Source organism: Abramis brama (genome assembly GCF_963993115.1).
Source record: "Abramis brama genome assembly, chromosome: 4".
Lineage (NCBI taxonomy): Eukaryota > Metazoa > Chordata > Actinopteri > Cypriniformes > Leuciscidae > Abramis > Abramis brama.
In genome coordinates this window covers 10,060,145-10,076,779 of record NC_139966.1, presented here as the reverse complement: position 1 = coordinate 10,076,779, position 16,635 = coordinate 10,060,145, and the positions used below count along the sequence as shown (strand labels likewise).

Genomic DNA, 16,635 nt, shown 5'->3' with positions numbered 1-16,635 from the left:
ACATATTGTTGTTCATGAGTTTACTGCTGTAGTGTTTGATTTCACAATTATTAAATGTAATTCATGTTACAGGTTGATGGTGGGCATTCTACCCATGTGGCCTTTGAACACAGCAACAAGGAAAGTTCCAACACAAGGGTACAAGACGGCATTGAGGTTTCCCCTTCAATTCTGAAGGTGAGTCGTCTTGTTTGGTGAACATGCCAATACACTTTCACCATTCAAGTGGGAAGCAGCAATCATATTCCAGGTTAATGTTACTTCTCTTGTCCAGTGGCACAAGGTAGTTATTTGTATTTGCTTCAGAGTGTTTGTGTAGTTTGAAAAACACTTTCTCTAGTTCACCCTTGTGGGAACCATGTATGACATTTGGGCTAAAAACCTACTTTAAAATGTTACTTTCCTATTCATTTTGTTCTTCTAATGTGGAAAAAATCCTTTTAATTGTTGGTGTCTCTTTTAGTATTGCCCAAAACAGAGTTCTTCCATCACTTGGTCACATGTTAGTGTATAAGTACATGTTTATACACACATAGACTGGTCTACCCTTGTGGGGTCCAAATATCAATTCTAGAAATTCTGAATTCTTATGGATTTTGTCATTGTAACAAGAAACATTCCTTTTAATTGGAGTTTCTTTTTGTAATGACAGATTTAATCCACCACTTGGTCATATGTTAGTGTATAAGTACATGTTTATACACACATAGACTGGTCTAACCTTGTGGGGTCCAAATATCAATTCTAGAAATTCTGAATTCTTATGGATTTTGTCATTGTAACAAGAAACATTCCTTTTAATTGGAGTTTCTTTTTGTAATGACAGATTTAATCCACCACTTGGTCATATGTTAGTGTATAAGTACATGTTTATACACACATAGACTGGTCTACCCTTGTGGGGTCCAAATATCAATATGGCGGATAAAAGTCTTCTAGAATGTTCAATCTTCTGTCCAAAATCAATGCATTGAATTTCATTTGTCTTTTGATGATTAAACATCTGATTTTGCACATGAATTGGTCATGTGTGTTTTAATGAGTACAAACATATTGTTGTTCATGAGTTTACTGCTGTAGTGTTTGATTTCACAATTATTAAATGTAATTCATGTTACAGGTTGATGGTGGGCATTCTACCCATGTGGCCTTTGAACACAGCAACAAGGAAAGTTCCAACACAAGGGTACAAGACGGCATTGAGGTTTCCCCTTCAATTCTGAAGGTGAGTCGTCTTGTTTGGTGAACATGCCAATACACTTTCACCATTCAAGTGGGAAGCAGCAATCATATTCCAGGTTAATGTTACTTCTCTTGTCCAGTGGCACAAGGTAGTTATTTGTATTTGCTTCAGAGTGTTTGTGTAGTTTGAAAAACACTTTCTCTAGTTCACCCTTGTGGGAACCATGTATGACATTTGGGCTAAAAACCTACTTTAAAATGTTACTTTCCTATTCATTTTGTTCTTCTAATGTGGAAAAAATCCTTTTAATTGTTGGTGTCTCTTTTAGTATTGCCCAAAACAGAGTTCTTCCATCACTTGGTCACATGTTAGTGTATAAGTACATGTTTATACACACATAGACTGGTCTACCCTTGTGGGGTCCAAATATCAATTCTAGAAATTCTGAATTCTTATGGATTTTGTCATTGTAACAAGAAACATTCCTTTTAATTGGAGTTTCTTTTTGTAATGACAGATTTAATCCATCACTTGGTCATATGTTAGTGTATAAGTACATGTTTATACACACATAGACTGGTCTACCCTTGTGGGGTCCAAATATCAATATGGCTGATAAAAGTCTTCTATATTTCTTATTTCCTATATATTTTGTCATTGTAACAAGAAACATTCCTTTTAATTGGAGTTTCTTTTTGTAATGACAGATTTAATCCACCACTTGGTCATATGTTAGTGTATAAGTACATGTTTATACACACATAGACTGGTCTACCCTTGTGGGGTCCAAATATCAATATGGCTGATAAAAGTCTTCTAGAATGTTCAATCTTCTGTCCAAAATCAATGCATTGAATTTCATTGTCTTTTGATGATTAAACATCTGATTTTGCACATGAATTGGTCATGTGTGTTTTAATGAGTACAAACATATTGTTGTTCATGAGTTTACTGCTGTAGTGTTTGATTTCACAATTATTAAATGTAATTCATGTTACAGGTTGATGGTGGGCATTCTACCCATGTGGCCTTTGAACACAGCAACAAGGAAAGTTCCAACACAAGGGTACAAGACGGCATTGAGGTTTCCCCTTCAATTCTGAAGGTGAGTCGTCTTGTTTGGTGAACATGCCAATACACTTTCACCATTCAAGTGGGAAGCAGCAATCATATTCCAGGTTAATGTTACTTCTCTTGTCCAGTGGCACAAGGTAGTTATTTGTATTTGCTTCAGAGTGTTTGTGTAGTTTGAAAAACGCTTTCTCTAGTTCACCCTTGTGGGAACCATGTATGACATTTGGGCTAAAAACCTACTTTAAAATGTTACATTCCTATTCATTTTGTTCTTCTAATGTGGAAAAAATCCTTTTAATTGTTGGTGTCTCTTTTAGTATTGCCCAAAACAGAGTCACTTGGTCACATGTTAGTGTATAAGTACATGTTTATACACACATAGACTGGTCTACCCTTGTGGGGTCCAAATATCAATTCTAGAAATTCTGAATTCTTATGGATTTTGTCATTGTAACAAGAAACATTCCTTTTAATTGGAGTTTCTTTTTGTAATGACAGATTTAATCCACCACTTGGTCATATGTTAGTGTATAAGTACATGTTTATACACACATAGACTGGTCTACCCTTGTGGGGTCCAAATATCAATATGGCTGATAAAAGTCTTCTATATTTCTTATTTCCTATATATTTTGTCATTGTAACAAGAAACATTCCTTTTAATTGGAGTTTCTTTTTGTAATGACAGATTTAATCCACCACTTGGTCATATGTTAGTGTATAAGTACATGTTTATACACACATAGACTGGTCTACCCTTGTGGGGTCCAAATATCAATATGGCGGATAAAAGTCTTCTAGAATGTTCAATCTTCTGTCCAAAATCAATGCATTGAATTTCATTGTCTTTTGATGATTAAACATCTGATTTTGCACATGAATTGGTCATGTGTGTTTTAATGAGTACAAACATATTGTTGTTCATGAGTTTACTGCTGTAGTGTTTGATTTCACAATTATTAAATGTAATTCATGTTACAGGTTGATGGTGGGCATTCTACCCATGTGGCCTTTGAACACAGCAACAAGGAAAGTTCCAACACAAGGGTACAAGACGGCATTGAGGTTTCCCCTTCAATTCTGAAGGTGAGTCGTCTTGTTTTGTGAACATGCCAATACACTTTCACCATTCAAGTGGGAAGCAGCAATCATATTCCAGGTTAATGTTACTTCTCTTGTCCAGTGGCACAAGGTAGTTATTTGTATTTGCTTCAGAGTGTTTGTGTAGTTTGAAAAACACTTTCTCTAGTTCACCCTTGTGGGAACCATGTATGACATTTGGGCTAAAAACCTACTTTAAAATGTTACTTTCCTATTCATTTTGTTCTTCTAATGTGGAAAAAATCCTTTTAATTGTTGGTGTCTCTTTTAGTATTGCCCAAAACAGAGTTCTTCCATCACTTGGTCACATGTTAGTGTATAAGTACATGTTTATACACACATAGACTGGTCTACCCTTGTGGGGTCCAAATATCAATTCTAGAAATTCTGAATTCTTATGGATTTTGTCATTGTAACAAGAAACATTCCTTTTAATTGGAGTTTCTTTTTGTAATGACAGATTTAATCCATCACTTGGTCATATGTTAGTGTATAAGTACATGTTTATACACACATAGACTGGTCTACCCTTGTGGGGTCCAAATATCAATATGGCTGATAAAAGTCTTCTATATTTCTTATTTCCTATATATTTTGTCATTGTAACAAGAAACATTCCTTTTAATTGGAGTTTCTTTTTGTAATGACAGATTTCATCCACCACTTGGTCATATGTTAGTGTATAAGTACATGTTTATACACACATAGACTGGTCTACCCTTGTGGGGTCCAAATATCAATATGGCTGATAAAAGTCTTCTAGAATGTTCAATCTTCTGTCCAAAATCAATGCATTGAATTTCATTGTCTTTTGATGATTAAACATCTGATTTTGCACATGAATTGGTCATGTGTGTTTTAATGAGTACAAACATATTGTTGTTCATGAGTTTACTGCTGTAGTGTTTGATTTCACAATTATTAAATGTAATTCATGTTACAGGTTGATGGTGGGCATTCTACCCATGTGGCCTTTAAACACAGCAACAAGGAAAGTTCCAACACAAGGGTACAAGACGGCATTGAGGTTTCCCCTTCAATTCTGAAGGTGAGTCGTCTTGTTTGGTGAACATGCCAATACACTTTCACCATTCAAGTGGGAAGCAGCAATCATATTCCAGGTTAATGTTACTTCTCTTGTCCAGTGGCACAAGGTAGTTATTTGTATTTGCTTCAGAGTGTTTGTGTAGTTTGAAAAACACTTTCTCTAGTTCACCCTTGTGGGAACCATGTATGACATTTGGGCTAAAAACCTAGGTTTTTCTTCAATTCTGAAGGTGAGTCTCAGGGCTCTACACTAACCTTTTCCGCTACTAACTTTTTTAATTACTGGCTCAAAAACATGATTTGGTGTCACAAATGTTTTCGCTGTGCGCCTATGACCTAACTTCAAATCCCATGAATGTCATTGCTGGTTGTTACTGACAGCATAGGGGATTTTCTATTAAGATAGTTATGGTGATTTATATTATTTTTGTGATTTTTATTTTTGTGATTCTTTTTATTTTTATTATTATTTTTTCATCTATAATTATGTCAGTTTTTCAATAATAATCAGATCTTTATTTTTGAGCATTATAATAATCATCAATGTATAGGTTTATGACCATTTTACAAGTTCTCTTTTTTTAAACAATTTGTTATTGCATTTCTATATTCATACAGGTTACAAAGAAACCAATGAATTCCTTAGTTGAGTACACAGACTCTGATGAAGTCAGCTCTGGACAAGATTTTTCTTTTCCACAACCTGATACCGTTTCAGATTTACCATCTAGCAGCATACAGGTTGGTTCTTTCTGATTTGCATTAACTGATTCATTAATCTGTTTTTTTTTTTTTCATTACAAAACTGCACTTTCAGTAGATGTCATCCTGTTTATAATTTGTTTCTCCTTTATAGCATCTCATTAGTAAAAGTACTGTGGAAGGAGAACATGTGCCGCAGCATTTTTACAGATAGCTGTTCTATTTATAGGCACCACCTATTGCATGTTTGGTCCCTATTTAAAATTACTCTCCGTCAGTCAAGTCCAATGTTTTTATGTGGTGAATCTGTGTGAACATGCCATTTACAAAACGCCTGCCTCTTTGACAGCTTTGCTCTGTCAAGTACATTTTAAACAAATACGTGCTCTAGCTCTATATTTTTATTTGTAAATTATTCATGATTTCACCAAACAGTTTTATTTATCAGCCACTGACCTGTTGTAGTGTTTTGTAAGAAAATGGTACAATTATTCCACAGAATCTGTGAAATTTTAACATTTCATTAATTGTTTTTAAGATGGAGGAGACTCTTAATTGGTCTGAAGAGCTTTTTGACAGTCCAGATGAAGAAAATATTCAAATGAATGTGCCACAATTTAAGCGGACAAGAAAAAGTTTTGACTCAAGTACAGATGAGGAGGAAGAAAACGTTGTACATAAAATTTTGCCAAGACTTAGGAAGTCCAGAAGCATTTTGGTAAGCTCCCATAGTGCAAGGCATGATGTGCAAGAATGTATGTTCCTTGATAAGTAGTGTTGTTTCTGAAAATTTACACTGTTACTATGAAATGTTTTATAAATATGCATTACCCATGATCAGTGCAACAAATTGCATCAATGAGTAGGTTAATTATTTTTGCCAGTAAATCCTTAAATGGCAAGTAAACAAGCCTTTTTATTCTGCCAATACTCAGGGCTTGAAACAAGGGGCTCTATCTTGCAACCGGCGGAGTGCAGCACAAAGCCCGACACAAGCTGTGTTTGCTAGTATAAGATCAATGCAGTTGTCAATTTCCCATCAAGCGCTCACGTCATTAAAATAGCAACTCGCCCTGCGCTAATTTTTGCGCTCATGGGCGTGCTGGTCTTACTGGGAGTTGTGTTCAGGATAATCCTTGGCATATTGCTATCTTAATACATCGGAAAGTGATCGCGCCATTGACCCACAAAAACCTGGTCTAAAGTCAGTAGCGCACATTCTAGTATTATTTTAACAGCACATCAGTGAAATGCGTCTCTAGGAGAAAACATTGTTTTGTTAAGAACAAAAAAAACAACAAAAAAAGAACTCTGTTCTTTTTTTACATTGATGTAAACTAGGGGATTCGTTTTGCCTTTATGGTGAAAACACTTGAACTGTTACTTCATTATAGAATAAACGAAACCAAGGACAACAAAAACGTTCTTGTGTTTCTGTTTTTATTTTGAATTCGTAAAGTGGTGTTGGCCTTCTACCAACTCGGTTTCACAGGCGGAGAAGACAACGGGCCATCCAAATCTTTCCTGACTGCTTAGCAAATCCGCCATCATAATAGCAATGTGCCATGGTACAAACGGGCCTGGCTCTTAAAGGTGGTATCAGCGATTTCAGGCCCAAACATAAATGATCACATTCATCTAATACTTCGCTAGCTGCACGCCCCATAAGCATGCTGTCAAAAAAACGTGTCTCTCTAGGTAGCCTAGGCTCTGAGATCTGCACACAAAAACAGCTGTTTTCAGTCTGTTTGGCCAAATAATCAAAACCCAAACAAATAGTGTTCCAACCAATCACCGACAGGGGCGGGTGTTGTGGGGTTTTCGCGTGCAGCCGTCATAGGCAGCCGTGCACGAGCGCAAAACCTCACAACACCCGCCCCTGTCGATGATTGGTTGGAACACTATTTATTTTGGTTTTGAGTGATGTTGATACCAACTGTTTTTGTGTGCAGATCTCAGAGCCTAGGCTACCTAGAGAGACGCGGTTTTTTGACAGCATGCTTATGGGGCGTGCAGCTAGCGAAATATTAGATGAATGTGATCATTTATGTTTGGGCCTGAAATCGCTGATACCACCTTTAAAGGGAATGAAAAGCTCTTAAAGACGACACTCTGATTGGATTATTACATGTTACGCCCAAACCACAACTAATTATTATTTATGCAACAGAGTACAACCCTTTTAGACCACTCTTTTCTACCATCAAACTAGCAAAAGTGGATTTGGACACACTCAAATGTGTACTGCGCTAAGCTGTGCACTTATATTGTTAAAATAGGGTCCAAGGTCTCTCAAAACAATGAAGCCATTGAGTAGCTTAACTTAGCCAGTTACTATGAACACAATTGTAATACATTCCTATTGTTTAAGACCCACGTGATTTTTTTTATTACAATCAAGAGAGATATATCAAAAGCGAATTCTTACTCAAATGCATTTTTTTGTACAAAATTAAGAAATGTAGACTTACAAGAACTAAAATAATAGACATCAGAGACGAGAATGCGCATGATAATATAAGGTATTCTTACATAATTATATTTGCATTCTGTGACTTTTTTGTGAACAACAACAGGCTTCAGCCATATTAAAAATGGAAAACAATTCAAACCAATAATATTTAGATTTATACATTATCAGTGTAGTCATCTGTGTAGCTATAATTAAGCTATTCCTGTTGTATTGGAAAAACCTAGTTGTGTGTTGTGTAGCTTATTTGTTATGTTTTTTATAGGTTAATCAGAAGATTTCTGCTGGATCTGAAAAATTAAGCGAATCAAGCCAGGACAGTGGAGAAGAATATGTTCCATCCACAAGTGGGGATAGTACGGATAGTAACGTGAGCAAAGAACTATCATTAAAAAGTCAAGCTGATGCAACAGTACTTCCATGCAAGCGCAAATTCAAGACACCTCTTGCTAAATTCCAGGACAATGACAGAATTGCTGCTATAACACAAAGCCAACATAATGCTCCTGACAGCACCACATCAGGTAAATCAGTACTTGTTCCTGCTGTCGTCAGAACGAGTAATGGAGCTCGAATGTACAACAAGCGACAGTACTGCCTATATTGTAGATCAGCGGTCCAAAAAATATCTAGGCACTTGGAGCGTGTTCACTTAAAAGAGATAGAGGTTTCAAGAGCATTGAGTTTTCCAAAGGGATCCCATCAAAGGAAATTGCAGCTTGAATTTCTGAGAAACAAAGGAAACTTTGCACATAATGCTGAAGTTATAAAAACAGGGTCTGGAAATCTTGTTCCATTCAAACAACCAAAAAATAAGTGTGAAGGTCAAGACTTTATTCACTGTGTGTACTGTCAAGGGTTGTTTATGAAAAGAGTGCTTTGGAGACACATGCAGAGCTGTAAATTCCAACCTAGCAGTGTTAAATCTAAACCTGGAAAAACTAGAGTCCAATCCCTCTGTGCGTTTGCTGAACCGGCACCCTCTGCGGTTAGTGAAAGTGTTTGGAAGCTGGTGAGCAACATGACACAAGATGATATCTCTTTTGAAGTAAAAAATGATCACTGCATCATGGAGTTTGGAAAACATCTATATAACAGGCTTGGAGCGGATGTCAGCAAGCATGAATACATTCGGCAAAAGTTGAGGGAGCTTGGTCGGCTGTGTTTACATGGTAGAGAGGTCACACCACTGCAAACTATCAAAGATTATGTCACACCAGAGAACTTCATGCTAGCAGTTACTGCAGTAAGACACACAGCGGGTTTTAACGAGGAAACTAGCAAATACAAAACTGCAACACTTGCTCTAAAGCTTGGACATGGACTGAAAAATGTGTCCATGCTCCTTGAAACCGATGCAATGATGAAAGGTGATGATAATGGTGCAACAGCGGCTCGCTGCTTTCGTCAAGTGTATGATGCCAGGTGGAATGAGCTTATATCAGCCAAAGCCTTACAGGGCCTAACAGAGTCCAAGTGGAATTCCCCACAGCTGTTACCTTTTACAGAAGATGTAAAAACTCTGCATTGCTACCTGGATGACAAGCAGCGCCAGTTCTACAGTGACTTGACATCAGAGTGCTCTTCTTGCAACTGGGCTAACTTGACAAAAGTGACTCTGGCACAAGTTATTTTATTCAACAGGCGCAGAGAAGGGGAAGTCTCCAAAATGCTTCTTTCAACATTCATCCTAAGAGACAAATCAGATCCTCATGAAGATGTCAATGTAGCTCTCTCTGAGTTAGAGAAAAGTCTCTGCAAGCATTTTGTGAGACTTGAAATTAGAGGGAAGAGAGGGCGGAAGGTGCCTGTGCTCTTAACCCCTGCGATGGTGGATTCCCTTAATTTGCTTGTGGAGAAAAGAATAGAATGTGGAGTGGCTGATAACAACTCATACATGTTTGCACGTCCATATGCAGTGTCCCACTACAGAGGGTCAGATTGCATTCGTTACTTTGTGAAAGCTTGTGGAGCCAAGAACCCTCTCTCACTCACCTCTACAAAGCTCAGGAAGCATGTTGCTACACTCTCAAAAGTACTCAATCTCAATGACACAGAGCTTGACCAACTGGCAGATTTCCTTGGCCATGACATCCGAGTCCATCGCCAGTTCTATCGCTTACCTGAGGGCACTCTCCAGCTTGCAAAGATCAGCAAGATTCTCATGGCCCTTGAGCAGGGGCGTTTGTCAGAGTTTAAAGGAATGACCCTAGATGATATCAACATCGCCCCAAATGGTACCAATGCCTTTTTATTAGACACATATAAGGAAATGCAGATATTGTTTTTCCAGTACACTCCGAATAGCGCTCTGATGGTTTTGTTACCTGCCTTCTTTTTATTTTAGAGACAATCCTGTGTGACAAAGAAATCCAAGAGGCCAGGCTGGAGGAAAACATGCCAGGTATCTATTTCAATACTTGCTGTATTTGTAGATGCATGTCTGCATCAGTTTTTCCTGTCTGAGGTATTTGCTTCCAGAAAAATATGATTTAAGTTTGAGTATGATTTTTACTACACTTTTAACAGAATTTGGGTTATCAAAAAGAAATGTTCCCATTCTTTACTATGCCAAATCCTAACTCCTGCTTCCACCTAGAATGGGGTGTAAACTTAGCTTTGAGGTAATATAAAGCAGCAGCTTCTGAATTCCTTTCCAACATCATAAATTAGGCTGCGTTTATCTATATCATGATGGTCAGAGCGTGAAGGAACTTTGGTTGAGATTCACAGGCCTTAAATGACCCAAAGCTGACAAATATTTTTTACAGTGTAGGGCTGGCAAGATTTTTTGCAGATTTGTTTTTTGTAAACAAATTAATCTAACCTCTCAACCAACTGACTAGTCAAAATTGAAAAGTTTCAAGTTTTACTGTCAAATGATCAGAAGACTGCAGGTGTTCTTGCATGTAGAGTGAAAATATTGTTCCCGGCTCCAACTCCAACAATGCAGAAATAATAATAAATAACAAAAAATAAAATGTAAGGATGTGCAAAAGAAAATGGGCACCATCTCTATCAATTACCATATTATAAGAAGGTGGCCAGAGTATTAAGCATAATATATAAATATATACAGTGGGGAGAACAAGTATTTGATTGCAGGTTTTTGCAGGTTTTCCCACTTATAAAGCATGTAAAAGTCTGTAATTTTTATCATAGGTAGTACTTTTTAACTGTGAGTGAAATGAATCTAAAACAAAATCCAGAAAATCACATTGTATGATTTTTAAGTAATTAGTTTGCATTTTATTGCATGACATAAGTATTTGATACATCAGAAAAGCAGAACTTAATATTTGGTACAGAAACCTTTGTTTGCAATTACAGAGATCATGTGTTTCCTGTAGTTCTTGACCAGGTTTGCACACACTGCAGGGATTCTGGCCCACTCCTCCACACACACCTTCTCCAGATCCTGCAGGTTTTGGGGCTGTCGCTGGGCAATACGGGCTTCCAGCTCCTCCAGAGATGTTCTATTGGGTTCAGGTCTGGAGACGGGCTAGGCCACTCCAGGAGCTTGAGATGCTTCTTGCGGAGCCACTCCTCAGTTGCCCTGGCTGTGTGTTTCGGGTCGCTGTCCTGCTGGAAGACCCAGCCATGACCCATCTTCAATGCTCTTACTGAGGGAAGGAGGTTGTTGGCCAAGATCTCACGATACATGGCCCCATCCACCCTCCCCTCACTACGGTGCAGTCGTCCTTTCCCCTTTGCAGAAGAGCATCCCCAAAGAATGATGTTTCCACCTCCATGCTTCACGGTTGGGATGGGTTTCTTGGGGTTGTACTCGTCCTTCTTCTAAAACACGGCGAGTGGAGTTTAGACCAAAAAGCTCTATTTTTGTCTCATCAGACCACATGACCTTCTCCCATTTCTCCTCTGGATCATCCAGATGGTCATTGGCAAGCTTCAGACGGGCCTGGACATGCGCTGGCTTGAGCAGGGGGACCTTGCTTGCGCTGCAGGATTTTAATCCATGACGGCGTAGTGTGTTACTAATGGTTTTCTTTGAGACTGTGGTCCCAGCTCTCTCTTCAGGTCATTGACCAGGTCCTGCCATGTAGTTCTGGGCAGATCCCTCACCTTCCTCATGATCATTGAGGCCCCACAAGGTGAGATCTTGCATGGTTCCCCAGACCGAGGGAGATTGACCGTCATCTTGAACTTCTTCCATCTTCTAATAATTGCGCCAACAGTTGTTGCCTTCTCACCAAGCTGCTTGCCTATTGTCCTGTTGCCCATCCCAGCCTTGTGCAGGAATTCTTACTGGTTGGTAGGTGATCAAATACTTATGTCATGCAATAAAATGCAAATTAATTATTTAAAAACCTAGGATAAAAATGACAGACCTCTACATGCTTTGTAAGTAGGAAAACCTGTAAAATCGGCAGTATATCAAATACTTGTTCTCCCCACTGTATATAAGTAAAAGTATGTACATGTAAACATTAGACAGTAGCCACAGTGTACTACTTGTGGATTCAGTAGTGTCATCATTATCTTAAGTGACACAGTAAAATAATGTACATTGCCTATAGAAAATCATCATATCCCTTTGAAATAGTTAGTTTTTGTCTTACAGCCTGAAATCAAAAACATGTTTTTGTTTTGTTCCAACTTTATTTACACATTCTGCCTTGCAACATTCAAATAAAGTAAAAAGGCAACAGTTTGGATACGTAAAAAAAAAAAAATAACAGAGTTGGAAAACTGGTCAGTCCCATGATTTAAAGGTTGTATCAGTGATTTCAGGCCCAAACATAACATAAATTATCACATTCATCTAATCTTTCCTAACGATCCGCTAGCTGCCCGCCCCATAAGCAGGTCGTCAAAAAAAACGCCTCTCTGTAGGCAGCCTAGGCTCTGAGATCTGCACACAAAAACAATTGGTTTCACCAATATGGAAGTAAAAGAATGTCAAATGTTTTTGAAATTAAAAAGCCTGTTGAATTGCACTACTTGAAAAAACTTGAGATTATAATGTTATTCCCCGATGCGGATGTATGGATCCAATGTTACATTTTTGAGGTTGACATATTTCTCTTGGTTGTTTAGTTGCCTTAACTTTATATTGTGGCGATGTGCTGCATGCAGGCTATTAGCATACCTGCCGACCTGTACGCATCTTGCGTAGCGGATACGCATTTTGACTTCAAAGTACGCTGGTACGATTTGTCACTCTAAACTACGCAAAAACCTGGTGACGCCTCTGTGCACGTGCATTCCTCAAATCAAGCTACAACAAAAGAAGAGTTCGACCAATCAAAGCGCTGGGTTCATTCCCCAAATAGCAAGCAGGGATGATTGACAGATGCGTAAGGCCTATCATTAAAAAGAGACTGAAAATCGACACCAATAAAGATTCTCACTCGATCCCCCTTCCACTCCCGCGGCCGACGTCTGACTGATGTCATAAGCGAGGACAGTACAGTACGGTACTTCTGACTCCTGATTCTGAAGGTAAACGGCGATGTTATGACTTCTGTGGCGAATTAAAATGCTTTCTTTACTGGATCTCTTACTATCGCTGTGTAGTAACAGTGTTGCTTGATCAAGATCGGCTTGCACTGCTTTGGTTAAAACTGATAAACGGTCCGTCAACCACACAATAACGAGCAGTTTCGTTCCGCTTGCATTACGTTAGCCATTTGATGTTGGGCAATGTTGTGGTCGCGCCGGCGTCTCTTACATGTATGCCAGGCAACGCGCCTACATTTGAAATAACGAAATTTTGGTTGGCAGGAAAAATGGTCCAATGCGTACCGAAAACCGAACCGAAAGCCTTGTACCGAATGGTTCAATACGAATATGTGCGTCATTACACCCTAGCTCACGTGCAATATTTGTTCTTTTTAATTTAACAGATTGTGTGGTGAAGCCACCCTTGTGCAGTGTGACATCTCAAAATGAAAGTCAGCATCCAAGGAACAAGGACTGTGTTGAGGACACAGCCAAGTCACCATTTGCTTCAGGCAGTCAGATGCGAAATGAGACAAAGAAAAACTCTCAAGCTATCCAATTATCTCAAAGAAATGGTGAGTGACTTGTGTGAATGATCTGATTAACTGAAACAGTGCTGCTGTTCTCTAACAGTATTTGTAGTGAAGAACTCAGTTTAATTTAAAGGAACTGTTTTGGCAGGTGATTTATTTATGGGTTTGGTTATTGGGTTGTGAGAATGCTAGCAAAACTTATAAATTTGTTCTGCTTTTAAGTTCAGTAATTTCATTCTCATTTAGGTCGCAAACCAGTCAAGAAAAAGAATTGGCAGAAGGTGGAGGTTGATGCGGTCGAAAAACACATGATGCACTTCATTGAATCCTGTCGTGTTCCAGGAAAGGCTGCCTGCGATTTGTGCCTCAAATCTGAGCCTGAAGCCCTAAAACGGAGGGACTGGCTGGCTATTAAATTTTACATCAAAAACCGGATATCTGCCCTGCAAAGAAAAATTTGAGCTATGCTCCTGATCTGCAAGTGTAAAGTACTCCCAAAGTATAAAGTTGTACATGGCTAAATGTAAAACGGTCAGATTTTAGGGAATTTTAAATGTTTTCCCATAGTGAATGCTTTCAACATCTGGGAAAAATGTTGGTTTTGAAATCAGACTTTTTTAGTTCAAAGGTAAAAGATTCAGAGAGACAGGGTCAGTTTTATAGTAGGAGTGCATTTTACCAAATATATTATCTTATGCAACACTTATGCTCTTATTAATATTTGGGAGAGGTTAAAGTTTGATGTAGTTCCAAAATACATGATGCACTTCATTTATTCCAGTTTTGTATGATCAAAGGCTATATCAGATCATTGAGTCATGATTTAGGATATCAGGCCATTGAGTCGTAGTTTAGGATTTCAGAACATTCAGTTGTGGATTAGGATATCACGTCAATGAGTTGTGATTTAGCATATCAGGTCATTGTGGATTGAAATCTATAGTAGTTGTCAGTTGTTGTTGATTCTTCAGTCAACTAATTCTTCAGATTCCAGCTTGTTCTTTTACCGTCTACAGTTATAGACGAGTGTTTTCCTGTCCATTTATGGCGTTATTAGCTTATGAGCGACAGTGTTACATTGTAATGAGTTTAGTCTGTAAGAGGTCAGTGAGCACTTGGGAGTAAGAAGGTGTCACAAGGAAATCCCAATGCAGATACAATTTTATACAATGCTTCTGAGCTGCAGGTATAATTCACAGAAAGCAGTGTTGAAAATAACTACACTGAACAAAAATATGAACGCAACACTTGTGTTTTTGCCCCCATTTATCATAAACTGAACTCAAAGATCTACAACTTTTTATATGTAAACAAAAGGCCTGTTTCTCCCAAATCTGTCTAAACCTGTGTTCGTGAGCACTTCTCCTGTGCCGAGATAATCCATCCACCTCACAGGTGTGGCATATAAAGATGCTGATTAGACAGCATGATTATTGCACAGGTGTGCCTTAGGCTGTCCACAATAAAAGGCCACTCTAAAATGTGCAGTTTCATCACACAGCACAATCCTACAGATATCGAAAGTTTACAGGGAGCGAAACTGACAACTCCCATGCAGTGATTTAAAGCCACAACAGGTGGATTCAGCTCCATGGCCGCCTAAGGAATCACAAACAATTCAGTAGGCTGCGAAGCTGGCCATGGAGCTGAATCCACCAGTTGTGGCTTTAAATCACTGCATGGGAGTTGTCAGTTTCATCACATCTGTGGCATTGTGCTGTGTGATGAAACTGCACATTTTAGAGTGGCCTTTTATTGTGGACAGCCTAAGACACACCTGTGCAATAATCATGCTGTCTAATCAGCATCTTTATATGCCACACCTGTGAGGTGGATGGATTATCTCGGCACAGGAGAAGTGCTCACTAACACAGATTTAATCAGATTTGTGAACAATATTTGGGAGAAATAGGCCTTTTGTGTATATATAAAAAGTCTTAGATCTTTGAACAAAAATATGAACACAACACTTGTTTTTGCCCCCATTTATCATGAGCTGAATTCAAAGATCTACAACTTTTTATATGTACACAAAAGGTCTATTTCTCTCAAATATTGTTCACAAATCTGTCTAAACCTGTGTTCGTGAGCACTTCTCCTGTGCCGAGATAATCCATCCACCTCACAGGTGTGGCATATAAAGATGCCGATTAGACAGCATGATTATTGCACAGGTGTGTCTTAGGCTGTCCACAATAAAAGGCCACTCTAAAATGTGCAGTTTCATCACACAGCACAATGCCACAGATGTCGAAAGTTTACAGGGAGCGAAACTGACAACTCCCATGCAGTGATTTAAAGCCACCAGTTGTGGCTTTAAATCACTGCATGGGAGTTGTCAGTTTCATCACATCTGTGGCATTGTGCTGTGTGATGAAACTGCACATTTTAGAGTGGCCTTTTATTGTGGACAGCCTAATGCACACCTGTGCAATAATCATGCTGTCTAATCAGCATCTTTATATGCCACACCTGTGAGGTGGATGGATTATCTCGGCACAGGAGAAGTGCTCACTAACACAGATTTAGACAGATTTGTGAACAATATTTGGGAGAAATAGGCCTTTTGTGTATATGAATTTCCTCAAATTAAACGATTAGAAAACCGAGATATTAGTGATTGGTTCAACTGCCTCAGTCAAAAGGATGGACCAGTCCTTTGATATTGATGGTATTCACGTTAAGCCTTCATCGTCAATTCGTAACCTTGGTGTCTTATTCGATCCAACTCTATCTTTTGGCTCTCATATTTCTTCTATTGTTAAAAACTCTTTTTTCCATCTTCGTAATATTGCTCGTCTACGATCTTCTCTCACTTTAGCCGATGCTGAAACATTAATTCATTAATTCTTTTGCATTAATGCAAAAGTGTTGCGTTTATATTTTCATTCAGTGTATATTATAAATGGTCAGATATTAGTGAATGTTAAATGTTCTCGCTTAGGGTCCCCGAAACATTTGTCTAATGTATTATCTCATGAAAAACGTGTTTGTTTAATTGTCTTAACATGGAATGTAATACATTATTGTTAACTACACATACTGATCTTGCTTGTGATTTC

At 38.4% G+C, this 16,635-nt stretch overlaps 1 protein-coding gene across 1 annotated transcript in view; it reads left to right on the top strand.

The window, feature by feature from the left end:
* The window catches only part of LOC311081632 (uncharacterized protein), a 40,283-nt gene extending 25,316 nt beyond the window's left edge, over nucleotides 1-14,967 (top strand). Inside the window, exons 11-21 of the mRNA XM_084112217.1 lie at nucleotides 73-177; nucleotides 1,121-1,225; nucleotides 2,184-2,288; nucleotides 3,239-3,343; nucleotides 4,302-4,406; nucleotides 5,024-5,146; nucleotides 5,646-5,825; nucleotides 7,843-9,814; nucleotides 9,925-9,981; nucleotides 13,445-13,615; nucleotides 13,820-14,967. Of these exons, the coding sequence (XP_083968343.1) occupies nucleotides 73-177; nucleotides 1,121-1,225; nucleotides 2,184-2,288; nucleotides 3,239-3,343; nucleotides 4,302-4,406; nucleotides 5,024-5,146; nucleotides 5,646-5,825; nucleotides 7,843-9,814; nucleotides 9,925-9,981; nucleotides 13,445-13,615; nucleotides 13,820-14,034 (3,243 nt within the window). The 3' untranslated portion in view covers nucleotides 14,035-14,967. The remainder of the gene's footprint in view (nucleotides 1-72; nucleotides 178-1,120; nucleotides 1,226-2,183; nucleotides 2,289-3,238; nucleotides 3,344-4,301; nucleotides 4,407-5,023; nucleotides 5,147-5,645; nucleotides 5,826-7,842; nucleotides 9,815-9,924; nucleotides 9,982-13,444; nucleotides 13,616-13,819) is intronic.
* Nucleotides 14,968-16,635: the final 1,668 nt, after the last annotated feature.